Source organism: Rhinopithecus bieti, unplaced genomic scaffold (assembly GCF_001698545.2).
Source record: "Rhinopithecus bieti isolate Rb0 unplaced genomic scaffold, ASM169854v2 scaffold_9615, whole genome shotgun sequence".
Taxonomy (NCBI): Eukaryota; Metazoa; Chordata; class Mammalia; order Primates; family Cercopithecidae; genus Rhinopithecus; species Rhinopithecus bieti.
In genome coordinates this window covers 1,036,528-1,051,940 of record NW_016806325.1, presented here as the reverse complement: position 1 = coordinate 1,051,940, position 15,413 = coordinate 1,036,528, and the positions used below count along the sequence as shown (strand labels likewise).

General features: G+C 43.8%; 1 protein-coding gene across 2 annotated transcripts in view; it reads left to right on the top strand.

Moving 5' to 3' along the window:
- The window catches only part of ALDH8A1 (aldehyde dehydrogenase 8 family member A1), a 32,068-nt gene that overhangs the window by 11,473 nt on the left and 5,182 nt on the right, over positions 1-15,413 (top strand). Inside the window, exons 5-6 of one of the 2 annotated variants that reach the window (XM_017875473.1) lie at positions 4,997-5,253; positions 8,783-8,944. In XM_017875473.1, the coding sequence (XP_017730962.1) occupies positions 4,997-5,253; positions 8,783-8,944 (419 nt within the window). Of the gene's footprint in view, positions 1-4,996; positions 5,254-7,880; positions 8,352-8,782; positions 8,945-15,413 lie in introns of those variants that run through there. The other variant, XM_017875474.1, reaches the window with a different exon arrangement.

The following is a 15,413-nucleotide window of genomic DNA, read 5'->3' as shown; positions in this document are numbered from 1 at the left end:
ATAAAATAATAATAATAATAATAATAATAATAATATAAAATAAAATCTTAAGTTGGAATCACAAGTTAATCTTGATGACAATAAGAATATTGCTAGGTACACTTATAGTGTGCTTAGCTATAGGTTACCTAGTAAAAGTAACCTGATTTTAAGAGCTCTAAATATACATCCTTCAGTTTTCCCTGCCTTTGGGACCGCTACTGGAAAGCTAATACAATATGGCCTCTTCCTAGCATATCAAGGTTTTCGCGTTTGCTCCTTGTTCTTTTTCTGCTAATAGTTTATTGACCACATTCAGGATGCGCTCCTGGTTTTGTTCTGGGGTATAGCTCCACACAGGCACAGGCTGGCACTGTTTCAAGGTAGCAGGTGGGAGACCCCAGCAGCCCTCCTGTGAGAAGTCCCCTTCATGTAAGGTCTTTTGGCCACGTCACCCCACAGCCAGGGCAGGAGTGCTGGGTGGTGGGGACAGACTCACCGTCTTTCTAGCTGAGTCTTTCCTTGCTGCCTTTCAGCTCATAGAGGGGCACTGCTGGGCTCTCCTGTATCCACAGAATGCCCGGTGGGTAAGAGCCCATCCCTCTCTCCCTCTTCAGAACACCTTTCTTAGAAGCACAGACAGACACATTAACTTCCACTAAACCCTAGCCAGTTCTTTATTCCACGAGGAAGATGATGGCTCAAAACTGAGGCTGTTTAGGGAATGGCACTGGGCTGTAGGATCCCAGGGTCCTCCAGAGGAATGAGGCCTTCCAGCCTAGGACCCTGGGTTGTCATCTATGGAGATCCCAGGCTTCGAGGTGGAGGGAGTGGGGCGGGATATATAATTTAAAAGTGCCGACCCTTCCCGTGTTTCTCCTCTACAAAAGACCCCACGGTCTAATCCCATTCTTTGTAAAATGAAGTCTGTGGTGTCTGCAAAGGCTCGACATGTTTCTTCCCTGCCTGGTGACTGCAGGTTCCCCAGAGTGGACTAGGCCTGGGGCTTCCCCTCTACTGGGACTCGGAGGCAGGGGTGGCGCCGCAGAGCCGTGTTCCCTTAACCGCTCTCTCCTGAGACCAAGCACGTCTGGATCAATGATGAGTTATCTTTCCCAGCCGGTCTGTCCTGAATCTGGCCTGCATGAGAGTTTCTGTTTCCATCTCTGCACAGCATTGATCTTATTTCTTGTGGACTAATAAGCCCAGGAAACTAAGATAGCCCTTCTCCTCTTTCCTCCATGGGCTGAAACTTCCTCCCCTGACAAATATAGCGTGTCATCTTCACCTTGCTCCTCTCGTGAGCCCTCGGTTTCTCCACTGGGATTGGGAGGAATGTGAACCACATCTGTGTCATCTGCTTTAGAGTAATGTAAGAGAAGCTTTTAGTAGGGGAGGGAAAAGCGAAAATAACTAATTCATTCTGGATGTTTAAAGAGTTAGCTCCTCTAGTCCTGGGCATTTAAACAGACTTGACAGATAACCTTCCTTTGAAATAAACTCATTTTTAAAAGGACACAGTGAATACTTCTGTGGGATTCCTGGAATAGTCATTGTTTCTTGGGGGCATCAAATATTTGCCCTAATTCCCAGAGTGCCCACTGACTGCATTTTCCTGGCCCTTCCCATTAGCTGTGTGGGGTGGGGGATGTGTGTGTGAGGGTGTGTGTGTGTGTGGGGGGGTAGGGAACGTGTGTGTGGGTGTGGGTGTGGGGCAGGGGATGTGTGTGTGTGAGGGTGTGTGTGTGTGCTCTATTTAAGCCTAAAATTCTTCTTGTTGCCAGCCTGCCAAGCCCCTGCATTTGAGGGGTTTCCTTCTAGTCTGTTCTCGTCTGTTCCTAACTTGTCTGTTAGCCACCTCCCCTGAGTTTTGCTAAATTGTTATTTGTCAATTAAACTGCTTTCCTTCTCTTATCACCAGAATGTCTTCAGGTTAGAGGGCGGACATCTTGAGAAAAATTCCATTAATTTCTGGATAAAACGTCAAAATGGTACTGGGAAATAATGGCCAGCCAACATTAGCATCCAAGCCCAAGGGAATGTAATCAAAATGTTAATACCATCGAGGGGAAGGCAATTCACTGCCGCATGGGCTCATTTCACCGTGGGGATAAATATGCAGTGCTTCTGCATTCTCTCTCACACTCGGTTAAAATGCTACTGTGGGTCGGACGTGGTGGCTCATGTCTGCACTCCCAGCACTTTGGGAGGTGGAGGCGGGCAGATCACGAGGTCAGGAGATCAAGACCATCCTGGCCAACATGGTGAAACCCCGTCTCCACTAAAATACAAAAAAATTAACTGGGGGTGGCGGGTGCCTGTAGTCCCAGCTACTCAGGAGGCTGAGGCAGGGGAATCGCTTGAACCTGGGAGGTGGAGGTTGCAGTGAGCTGAGATAGCGCCACTGCACTCCAGCCTGGGTGACAGAGCGAGACGCTCTGTCTCAAAAAAAAAAAAAAAAAAAAACCCAAGAAACTACTGTGAACATTAGCAGTGATTCCATTCATTTTTTGCCTTCAGGATTGATAAAGTCTAACAGTCCACCCCCTCCTGCCCCACACCCCATTCACCCACATGCACACCCCATCACTGGTGGAGATGCTGGGCCCCGCCCAGGAAACTGTGGGAAACTTGTCCTTGTTTCATCCCAAGGGAAGGCCTCTCCTTCCACACTTTTCTTTGCCCCAACCCAGAGCTGGGGTGCTCTCACATGGTGCCAGCCACTCGTCTGACAGTGACCTACAATCTGGGACTGACCTAAGTTAGATTTCAACAAATGGGCATGTTGGGTACAGAGATGCAACACTTAGGCCAATCCTAAGAACTGCCTAGACACAGATGACTTTCTTTTTGGACATTATAGAGATGATTTTCTTTTTAAAACTTCCTCATTCATGAACCATTTCTAATTTGAATAATGTACACTAAGCATTCATTCACTCATTCATTTACTTAAAAGTTATTAACCTGCTGGCTTTGCTGCTTACTGGTTGTTATTCAATCTCACTTTGCCTCAAATTTCTTCCTGGTGAACTAAGTGTAATAAAACTACCTATCTCCTAAGGTTGTTGTGAGGCCTGAAGGGTGTGAGTCACAGATAGCAGTGGTGAGCCCACAGTAAGCACCCTATCTAATGTCTGCATTTACTAGTCTGAGTTCCATGTGCTATCAACTGAAGAATCATAAGTTTCATGCATTTGGAAAGGAGGGTTTTATTTCTTATAAAGCATTGCAGCCTGCAGACTGGCCATCTTGCTGGCTGGGAAGCGTAGTCTCTGCCCAAAGTGGAGAACAAGTACTTGGAGGAGGGGTAAAGGGAACAGAAATTTTCCTGAGCAGGGTGGCTGAATATTCATGTTCAGTAAGATATGGGAGGAGTCACGAATATTTATGAAAGGAGAAACAGGTGCACGCACAGGAGAGCTTCATGTGTCTACACTGGATCACGTGCTCAAAAAGATGGCAGCCTTAGCACGTTCCGAGGGTGGATTTTTTGGTCATCTGACATCAAAAGGTGAAGCAGAGGACATGAAAACCCTCACGACATACCCTCAGCAAGTTGGCCAAAACCAGTCCAGAGATGGTGGTCAGTTTTTAGGAAGGGATGCGTTGTGAGACTGGTGAGCTGCCACATCCAAACTGCAAAGAGGGAGGAAAATTTGGTTGCAGTTTCAGATGGTTAGCTAAAGGCGATAAAGGAATAGGTTGTCCATTTCTTGTTTTTTAGAGCTGGTTTCTGCTTACACTCAGGAAAGAATTCTGGTTAAAGATTAATAAGGAAGGGTCATACTATGGCATGTTTGACCTCTCATCCTATAATGGCTGGGAATTCCATTTTTAAGGTTTCTCTGGTATCCCTTTGGCCAAGAGAGGGTCTATTCAGTGAACTGGGGGAGCTTAGGATTTTATTTTTATTTCTCAATGCCAAACTAGGCTGTGGCACAGAGTATACAATGGAGAGCAAAGAACAGATACTGTTTCTGCCCTTAGCTAGTGTACCTTCTAGTTGTGTGCAGGCAATGAACACGTAAGTCCAGAAAACACATGGATAGGCCGGGTGCAGTGGCTCATGCCTGTAATCCTAGTATTTTGAGAGGCTGAGGTGGGCAGATCACTTGAGGTCAGGAGTTCGAGGCCAGCCTGGACAACATGATGAAATCCCCTCTCTACTAAAAATACAAAATTTAGCCAGGCATGGTGGTGCATGCCTGTAATCCTAGCAACTTGGGAGGCTGAGGCAGGAGAATCTTTTGAACCCGGGAGGCGGAGGTTGCAGTGAGCCAAGATGGCGTCACTGCACTCCGGCCTTGGCGATAGAGCCAGACTCCATCTCAAAAATAAAATAAAATAATAAAAAAGAAAACGCATGCACAAATGCACGAATATACAGGGTAGCAGGGTCTTGTGATAGAAAAGATTGGGGCACCCATTTTTGGTTGTTTGTGGTACTTGTAAGTTGGCCCTACAGTGTTATGATGTTGTTTATAAGCATGGTGCACAGGACTTCCAACCTGAAACCCACCCTCGCTGGGGAGCCTTGCCCTGCTTCCCTGGGCCAAGATAGTCTATTTCTTCTTTGCTCCTCTGCAGCATGTATACACCTCTCTACTTAACATTTTCACACAGCATTGTGACTCCTGGACACCAAGATGGAGCAGGGGGCTGCTCCCCTAGTGGGCTTGACCTGCCTGAGACTATCTCTGCATCCTCAAGCCCTAAGGCCTAGCCAGTATTATGGAACGAATCACCTAAAATATGTTCCACCCTGCATGTCTCTAGGAAAGCATCCGGTGGAATCCTACCTGGGGTGTACTGTGGGCCGAGGTGACTCTGTGGGTTTTGCTTTGCTATTAAACCAGAGGCAGCCATGAAAGTTCCAAGTGTTGTAAAACCCAAGTGCTTCCTCCATCCCCACCCACTCCCATTCAAGCGATTGGACTTTCAAGGAGAGTTTCCATGTAACTTGAACTCTTCAACATACCGAGAATTACTATAACCGATATTGTTTCCTATCCAGGTGTTCCACCAGGTGTGGTCAATATTGTGTTTGGAACTGGGCCCAGGGTGGGTGAGGCTCTGGTATCCCATCCAGAGGTGCCCCTGATCTCCTTCACCGGGAGCCAGCCCACCGCCGAGCGGATCACCCAGCTGAGCGCTCCTCACTGCAAGAAGCTCTCCCTGGAGCTGGGGGGCAAGAATCCTGCCATCATCTTTGAGGACGCCAACCTGGATGAGTGCATTCCGGCAACGGTCAGGTCCAGCTTTGCCAACCAGGTATGTCCCCTGGGGTTCTTCTCCCTCCCCTCCATGGCCCTGTCAAGCTGGATCTGTTTCATCACAGTGCAATGCCTGGGAGCAAGCAGGTCAATCCAGTGCCATTTCCATGAAGCCAGGATCAGTACATTGTGTGATTCCCTTAACTCTCTGCTCAATTTGAACATTAATTAGTGGCCCTGTGGAGTCACAGCTTCTGTTCAGCAAATTCCTCTTCTTGAGTTGCACAGCTTTTATCAGGCACCAGCCATGGGTGGAATGATTGATTTTGCTGCTCCGAGCATCTCCATTTCTTATTCACACAGTTGCCCTGTCTTGTCTTTTATTCTTTTCTTAAACCTTGTCTTTGCTTGTGGTTCAAATGTCCTATTCCCAGTAAACCTTACTCTCATTTCAAAAGTATTCCAAATGCATTCGTACACTGAGTTCCAAGTACCTGAAACTGACTAGAGAAGATTTCTCGGCGTGGATTCATGGATCAGCTTCAGGGCATCATTGTAGCTTCTAAAATTCCGTAACAGATATTTCTCTGGGCTCTGTAGTTTTTGGCAGATTCTTTAAGGCTATGGCATTCCAAAGAGTTAAGAACACTAGACCAGATCAACTAAACAGTAGGCTGCAAGAAGATGGAAACAGTGCCTGCTTTTGTGTGGCATTTTCAATGCCAATGCTTAGAATACTGCCTAGGATATAGCAGATGTACATAAACACTGGATGATTTTCTTCAAAGGATATTTTTATTTTAACAGAGAATAAAGACATAGGCCAAAGACCTAGAACTTCACAGAAGGAAAGAGCAGTGAAATGAGAGATATCTGTATTGAGCTAACTCAGGTGACATTGAATATTGCATAAGCTTTTGAACGTGCATTGCTTCACTGATAAAATCATGTGAACAATAATGATGTCTTCTAACAGGGTTTTCATGAGTATAGAGTGAAAAATGTTACTTTCAATTATTATCTTCATGATAATCATAAGTGTAATTATTTCTCTCACTGTAACTCTTGAAGTGGCTAGAAAGACAGTTTCTGGATCAATAGACAATGTACTTTTACAATACAACTAATTTAACCATTAAGCAAGTTTCAAGTGAACAATTAAACCAAGTGTTTTCATGGCTTAGAGACAACAACAGAGGGACAAATTTTGTGGACTGAGAAACTAAGATGAGAGAAAGGTAAACTCTGTACTAAACAAATTCTGAGGAGCCAGGTGTGGTGGCTCACACCTGTAGTCCCAGCACTTTGGGAGGCCGAGGTGGGTGGATCACCTGAGGTCAGGAGTTCGAGACCAGCCTGGCCAACATGGCAAAACCTCGTCTGTACTAAAAATACAAAAATTAGCTGGGCATAGTGGTGGGCACCTGTAATCTCAGCTACTTGGGAGGCTCAGGCAGGAGAATCTCTTAAAACTGGGAGGCAGAGATTGCAGTGAGCCGAGATTGCACCTCTGCACTCCAGCCTGGGTGATAAGAGCAAGACTCCATCTCAAAAACAAAACAAAAAAACAAAGTCTGAGCATGGAAATAAGAAGTGTAAGCTTCTCTCCTACCAGAATTGTGCAAGGATTTGAGTTTGCTCAGATAACCTTCCTTTTGGGAGTGTTTTAAAATGTAAATGGGGAAAGAGACATACACCTAACTCATTGGCTAATCCAAGGTCACAAATGGATGTTAGGCAAAATAAATAAAGCAGCTTGATTTAGCTGAGCAATGAATTCTATGTCATGCATATTTCTTCCTTAATTGAATGTAACTGGCTTTTTTGAAGCATCTCTGTGTGACCTTGGACATATACTAATTCAAAGCATTTTTTCCTAACTGTAAACTGGAAAAGCTAACAGGCTACAGAATTATTTATAATGAGGAAAGCACCCTGCGCAGTGTCTGGCTTGACGATAGGCACTCAATGAATGATACTGTCCTTTTCTTACTCTCTCCAAAGTCTTTCTTCTGGGCATCTTGGTATGCTTACCTATGCTTTCTGGGCACTGAGCAACAGGGAACTGGGTAAACCCCTCTAGCCTCTTGGTCATGCTCTCCTTCCCTGATGTCACAGGGCACTTGTGCAAATGAAAGTATCAAGTGTTTAGACATTTCCCAAGCTAGATATGGAGATGATCCTAACAACAATCCTGGTTGCAGAAAGAATGTATTATTTCAAAACATTAATGGTTTAATCTGGACAATGAATCTTTGTACAAATACCAGGACAATCAGGAGCCTTCTATTTCCTAGGATTTTTGTGAAGTCAAACACAAACATGGCAAAAATATTTATGCATTTATGTACTTGTCATGCATAAATGATGCTTTGAAAGTCTAGAATGTGGTTTGTAAACTGTTACATGCTATATTCAAATGATAGGGTTATTTTTCACTGAGAAATCTGTTATAACCCCTCCCCTGCACACTCAGCATCTCTATTTGATGTCTGTGAGGCATCTGAAACCCAGCGTGTCCAAAGCAGAGCTCTCATTTCCCTCCCTCTCCCTTCCTTGCAATACCAATCCTCTTCCCACCTCAAGTCTGCCCTTCCAGGGAACAGCACCACCATCCCCTGTGTGGCCTACTCTTGTTCTTGCCCTCTCTTTCCATCGACAGGTCCTGTTGGTTCTGTCTTTAAGGTATATCCTGAATCCCATCACTTCTCCAGTGCATCTGTGCCAGCTTCATCACTCTTCGGAGGTTCCGGGCCCCTGGAAGAACCTGTTGAACTCAGTGGGTCCTTTTCACTTCTCTGCATCTCCGTGGACGCCTCCCTGGTCTCAACCACCTACACGCATCTGGACTTCTGGAATATTCTCTTAACTCCTCTGCTCTGTTCCTACACTTGTTTCCTTCCATCCTGTTTTCCCACGGCTGCCGGAATGAGCATGTTAAAATGTAAATCTGATCGTATCATTCTGATGCTTAAAACCTTCCCTCATTTTTTCATGATACTGAGAATAAAACATAATCTCTTTATGAACCTACAAGACTGCACAATAGAGCCTTGCTAGCCTCCTGACCTCCTCTCCTACCATGCATTTCCTGTCCCTGCCTCCTCTTCCAGCCTCAGCCCCTCCAGCTGCTTTTCCTCATGCACACCAGCTCATTCCTGCTGCAGGTCCTCTGTACTTACTCTGAAGAATTCCCCACCTCCAGATCTTTTTCCGTCTCGTGGCTTCACATCAGTCAAGATTCCAGGCAAATACACCCTCTTTGCACGTGCCCCCCATGACTCCCTTCTGTAAAACAGCTGCCCCTGCCCCTGCCGTCAGTTTCCATTCCCATCCTCTGCTTAATTTTCTTTTATGGCTTTGATCACAACCTGAAGTTGTATTATTTATTAAGTTTATGTACTTGTGTTTTTGTTTGTCTTTCCCACAAGACTATGTGTTCCACATGGTGGGGAGTTTGTCTTATTTACCATTGTACCCCATTGCCTAGACCAGTGCCTGACACATGGCAGGTACTCAAAAGTGCGGAGTGCTCTATCCATGAAGGAGAGTGTCTCCAGCCTTGTCCTTCTTCTCATTCTTGGCAGGGTGAAATCTGTCTCTGTACCAGCAGGATCTTTGTCCAGAAGAGCATCTATACTGAATTTTTACAGAGATTTGTAGAAGCTACCAGAAAGTGGAAAGTCGGCATTCCCTCTGATCCATTGGCCAGCATGGGTGCTCTGATAAGTAAAGCACATTTGGAGAAAGTGAGTAAATTTCTGCCATGTAAGTTACAGAATAAGTTCTTATTTGAAGAGAAGCTCAGTATGAGCATTGCACACATCAGACTCTGAAATATTGTTAGTTACTACCCCATTTTTGGACACAGAGTCTAGACACTGTGGATAAGAATATGCAAATGCAGTCCCGGTGAAAGTGCATCCACATGAAATTAATGAACTTGAGAAGTCAGTGTGGAGATACTACCAGTAGAGAGGGGAGGCCAAATTTCAAAACAGAAAGATCAGCTAATAAGGGTAATATGGAAGAGTGCCAGTGATTTCCATATGCAAGCATTCTCTTTGGAAAAGGTCTGCCTCTGGATTATAGCCAGAAGTGCCGACACAAACAGTCCAAATTGTGTCGTCCTTAGTCAGTGGGGGACCAGGGGTAGCCCATCTGGAAGAAACCACTGATAGTCTCTGAGTGATTGATGAAACTCAGATCTTTAGGGTCATTTTTTAAGAAAAGCAGATCTGGCCCTTGACTGCAATTTAGGGTTATTTTAATTTATTACCAGATGTGACTCCCAAAATAAGTCATACATTTTGGAGTCAGAAGGACTCTGCTTTCAGCTCAGTGCCACTGAGGGAAACTTGTCCCCATCAGCCAGCCAATGAGAGACAGAGCATTTACGTAAGTTTGTAGAAATCCCTGACACTGCACAGTGCACTCCCACATTAACTATATTTAACTTTGACTTTCAGGACACTGCAACACAGTTGCTTACAGATGGAAAGATGAAGTAGCTTGAAGGCCTGCCCTTATTTCTTCTGTTTTCTCAGTGAAATAGGCATCAGGGTGAGGAGGGGAAAAGGTGTTGAAGGTTTCAGGAGGGAGGAGAGGGTATGAAATAATCTCGCAGTAGGTCACGAGAAAAGAACTGGGAAATCACCAAGTTATTAGCAGAACAGTTCAAAGGGCTCACTTGAGGCTTGTAGTCATTTATTTAAAGTGAGGCTGACTAGCATGGCGTGTTTTTCTCCAGCTAAATTTACCTACAGGATTGCGGGTACATAGACAATGGTCCGCAGAATGTCCAGTGAGACCAATAGTTGTTGATGGTCCTGCATGGAGTGAAGATTTTCCAGGTGCAGGAGACTCCCCTGTTCTCTCTCATTCTGGCTCTTTTGGACACTAGGGCTCCCTGCCTGCCTGCCCACACCTGCAAATGACTGGTGAAAAACCAGTATAGTATATCGCCGACCGCTTCCTGGGAAACAGGAAGGGGTGGAACAAAAGTTAACCTCCTAGAGTACCTTTCAGCAGGTTCAGGCAGTACTGCAGTGTGAGGTTCCCTGTGCAACTCACTCACTCAGAATTTCAAAGTTCTTTCTGTATCAACTCAACAGATACACTATTTTTTTCTATTTTAGTCGCTACCATAATAACTATTTTAGTTACCCAGTGAGAGAATATATATTAGTGAAACAAATAGGAAGTAGTGACTTTTCCGTATCAGTTGAATGATCTCTCTCTCTCTCTGTCTCTCTCTCTCTCTGTGTGTGTGTGTGTAAGAGAGAGAAATCGATGCCACACTTTGACTCATATTGGTAGCTATGGCTTTTCTCTGTGATACTCTAAATATTTGTCTTCAATACATTGTAATTCCTGTGGACTTTCATACAATATTTTTGATGCCCAGTATATTCCTCCTTGGCCACAGGAGGCTTCTTATTTATTTATTTTTTTTAACATGTACTAAGCTGAAATGAGCCACTGTTGGAGAATTAAATATTTAATATTGTGATGACTTAAACAAGACGCTAATGAGTTCTAGTAATTGGCATAGATTGCAGATTCTATGTGTTTATGAAATGCAACACTAAATAGGCCACATGCCCTCACCTTTAAAACCACTCCAGGAGCCCTCTCTTTAACCTGCTCTCTTGTCCTTCTGAGCCCACCGGAGACCCACCTGTAGACATCTCCGTCCTGTGACAACAGGCGGCCTCAGGTGGTCTCAATTGCTCTGCTACACGTGGACAACAAGACCTCTCTCTGCTGAGCCTTGGTTCCTTTCAGTGGAGAATGGTGATCAAGCCCAGCATTTGCTCTTAAGGGTGACCATTAGGGGATTTCCTATTACATAACAAGTGGCTTAATGACATCCAAGAAGAGGTCAAGAAGAGGTGGCTTAAAACCTTGTGATGCTTCACACACACTGCCCTTTTTTTAGTTTTTATTTATTTATTTTTTCGAGATGGAGTCTCACTCTGTCACCTAGGCTGGAGTGCAGTGGCACGATCTTGGCTCACTGCAACCTCCACCTCCTGGGTTCAAGCAGTTCTCCTGCCTCGGCCTCCCAAGTAGCTGGGATTACAGGTGCGTGCCACCACGCCCAGCTAATTTTTGTATTTTTAGTAGAGACAGGGTTTCACCATGTTGGCCAGGCTGATCTTGATCTCCTGACTTCAGGTGATCTGCCCACCTTGGCCTCCCAAAGTGAGGGGATTAAAGGTGTGAGCCACTACGCTTGGCCACACTGCCTTTTTTAAGAAGGGTCCTGGCTGGGTGCGTTGGCTTATGCCTGTAATCCTAGCAGTTTGGAAGGCTGAGGCGGGTGGATCATTTGAGGTGAGGAGTTCAAGACTAGCCTGGCCAACATGGTGAAACCCCGTCTCTACTAAAAACACAAAAATTAGCCAGGCAGTGGTGGCGCGCACCTATAATCCCAGCTATTTGGGAGGCAGAGGCAGGAGAATCACTTGAGCCTGGAAAGTGGAGGCTGCAGATTCTGCTACTGCCCTCCAATCTGGGCCACAGAATGAGACCCTGACTCAAACAACAACAGCGACAACAGCAACAACAGAAGGCTCCTGAGTTCATGCTGACATTTCTAATGTAGTGAAATTACCTTTTAAACCTTGCTCTAATATCGTAGTAATTTCATCACTGGTGATGATGTGTCATGCTGTGTATGGTCATACCCCATGTTACTCACAGTCAATGCCTAAGTCTTTAGAATAACCTAAGAAACTGGCTACAATCTTTCCCATTACCTCTGTGACCCTTCCCTTTCCTCATTCCACTCCTGCATACTGGCCTCCCTGTTCTTCCTGGAAAATACCAGGCACCCTCCTCCTTCTTGGCCGTTGCTCTTGTTGCTCATGCTGCCTGGAATGCTCTTCCTTCGGATGTATGCATGGCTCTCTCCTTCCCCTTCTTAGAGTAGATGTCACCTGAATGAGGGCTTTCCTGCCTACCCTATACACAGTGGTACCTTTTACAACTTTGACTTCTTTGGAGCTTTATTTTTCTCCATGGTTCTTGCAATATATATGCAATATATATTTTTCTCCATGACACGCAATATATATGTCTTACCCCTTTACTGACTATCTTCCCTGGACTAGAATGTCAGCTTCTTGGTCTGTTTTATTCATTGCTGTATCTTTAGACTCTAGAAGGCTCCTGGAACGTAGTAGGTACATAGTATTTGTTGGGCGAATGACTGAATTAACACCACATGATGTGTTCCAGTTACAGTATATCCCCCAAATTTAAGGTATCCATTTTCCTTGAATTTTTTTTGATCCTTAGATTAAACTACCTGGAATTCGGTCCAAAATGGACAGGTCCTGGCCATCTCTGGCCAGTATGACTCAGCATCAAGATTCTGAAAGGAAAACAAAATAAATCCAAAAACTAAAACCCAGCCTTTCTCCAAGAAAGTGCTTGAACCATCTGAGCCTGGAGCCTCTAGTATCACTGATCACTAAATCATAACAATGATAAAGGAGCTGTATAGACACATACGTGCCTTTGAGGTTTGGCTTGAAATTCCTCTTTAACTGCTCACAATTGGTACAAGTATTGGTGATTCCAGCTTAGGTCACAAGTAGTTTTGGTATCTAACTCTAGTTTTCTGAAAACATTTGGTTAAATAGGGATCTTTAATACCTCAACAGTATACAAATCTAACTTTTTAAATGCCAATTTAGGAATCTAAAAAATTACATCTAGATTATTATCAAAAATAATTTCAGATTTCTATAGCATTACTACAAGTATACAAGTGAAAAAATTTCTGCAGGTTCATATTTCTCCACTGTCCTTGTGTTTCTCAAGAATCAACTTATTAAAAAGGTACCAAAATATTTCTATTATAACACATTTTAGTTATAGACACCATTCACATTTGGAATGCCTCCCAAATTCTTAAACTTTAGTTTTGTGTTTTGGTGATTCCTAGTAGTTTTCATCACCCATAAAATAAACACAGAATTTAGCGAGTTTAGGTGTCAGAATACTTCAGCATAAAATATCCATATTTTTCCCTAGAGTAAAATATATACCCTGAACATTGTGTCTATGAGTGACTCCACAGAGAAGACCTAGATTACCTTTTCTTCAGTAGGTTTGTGGTTAGAATCTTTCAACCTAAAATAACAACATAGAGAAGGGCTCTCTAAAGAAAATAAAAGCAACTTTCTTTGGGAATTAATGCCAGAAGATTATAAACTGGGATATGCGTGTTGTGATGGATTCCGGGCATAGCTAGGGAGGTAAAGGAAGACGAGGGTTTTTAAAGGTAAAATGAGGAAGGTGACAGAATGTTGTTTTGAAACAATTATCGTTGGCTACAAGAATCAATAATAAGGGTGATTTATTATTAAATGGGAGCACCAGTCCAAGGTTGAAGGGACAGTTGCTGTATAAACATCCTTGAGGTATTTTTTGGGCAAGGTTGCGGTGGCCTTTGTGCAAGGTTGTGGTTTTGGTAGAGTCTCTTGTGATAGTTTTTGTTATCAGGCAAATGTATGTGAGGACTCTGTCCGTGGCAGATGGTAGCAGAGGACTCAGTTTGCAAGTTCATGTCCCGGTAGCACAGGCATACATGTGGAGGGACACCCTACTCTGAGTTTCTGAAGATGTGCCCCTCTCTGGCCGGCCCTCCTTCTGCCTCAGCCCAGCTCCCTATTTGGATTTTGTCAAGCAAGTTCTTATCTGAATCCAGACTAAGACATGCAGGGAGAGCTTGGTTTCCCTAGGGCTCACCTTGTTCTGGCCAGCTCCAAGCTGTGCATGCAGGGAATCGGGGGACCTAGAGTACTTTGCTGGGCTTGACCACAATGACTCCCAGGAAGATTATTGTGTCGGAGCTCCTAATATTTTTACAACTAATTTTCATCCTTTGCACCTCCCCAATAACAAATTTGCCTTAATGTAGTGCTTACATCACCCCATCTTATACACCATGTTTTTACCAACCCCATCTTCCCCTAAAGGAAGGAGAAATGGAAAGGCCACTATTCCTCATTTCTCATTCCTCATTATTTCTAGCATCACAGCTGCAGAAGCTGTGGACAAAAACCAAGATTTCTAATAGAGCTAAACCACTTACTATATTCAACATTTTTAAAACTTGAAATATTGGCAAAGCCCTAGACCAGCTTCTCCTGGACATATCTAAGTCCAGAAATGCCATCTTCTATTGAACCAAATTATGCCTGAAAATCAAGCATCTGTTTCACATGTTAGTTGTATTATCTTAATATTATTTCAATTTAGTATACTTAGGTGCCATGGATCACTTTGGAAATGATGAATCTTAGCAGTTACCAATTTTTTCTGACCACATTAAAATAAAAGGCCATAAACTCATATTTATCTTTTAAGCAAAACTTTTGAAAGCCCCAAGATATTTTTACCATTGAACACTTTGTCTCTCAGTCAATTTTCTTTTCTTTTCTTTTCTTTTTTTTTTAAATAAATCTTCGTTGGGCATGGTGGCTCATGCCTGTAATCCTAGCACTTTGGGACGCCAAGGCAGGAAGATCACTTGAGCCCAGGAGCAGCCTGGGCAAAATGGTAAAACCCTGTCTCTAAAAATTATACAAAAAAATTTAGCCAGGCATGGTAGTGCATGCCTGTAGTCCCAGCTACTCAGGAGGCTGAGGCAGGAGGATCACCTGAACCCCAGGAGGTCAAGGCTGCAGTGAGATGAAATCACGCCACTGAATTCCAGCCTGGGCGACAGTGAAATGCTGTCTCAAAAAATAAAATAATCCTTCTACTTTGTAATAATTTAAGATTTATAGAATGTTTCAAAGATAAGGCAGCGAATTTTTATGTCCACTCACCCAGTTTTTCCTGTTGTTGACATCTTACAGTCCTAAGGTACATCTGTTCATGCTAAGAAACCAGCATGTTACTATTAACTCAACTGAAGACTTTTCAATCAACTACTTTTGATTTTCTGCTTGATCCTTATAGAAAATAATTTTTCAGCAACTATTCTTATTAAAACTAAGTATAGCTAAATAGTTTGTACTCATCTCAGAAAGCTCCAAAATTCCACTGCTTCAAAGGGGAAAGATTTTGGACATGGTTAAAAAGTTATTCACTGTTAGATCGGGCACAGTGGCTCAGGCCTGTAATCCCAGCCCTTTGGGAGGCCAAGGAGGGCGGATCACTTGAGGTTAGGAGTTTGAGACCAGCCTGGCCAACATG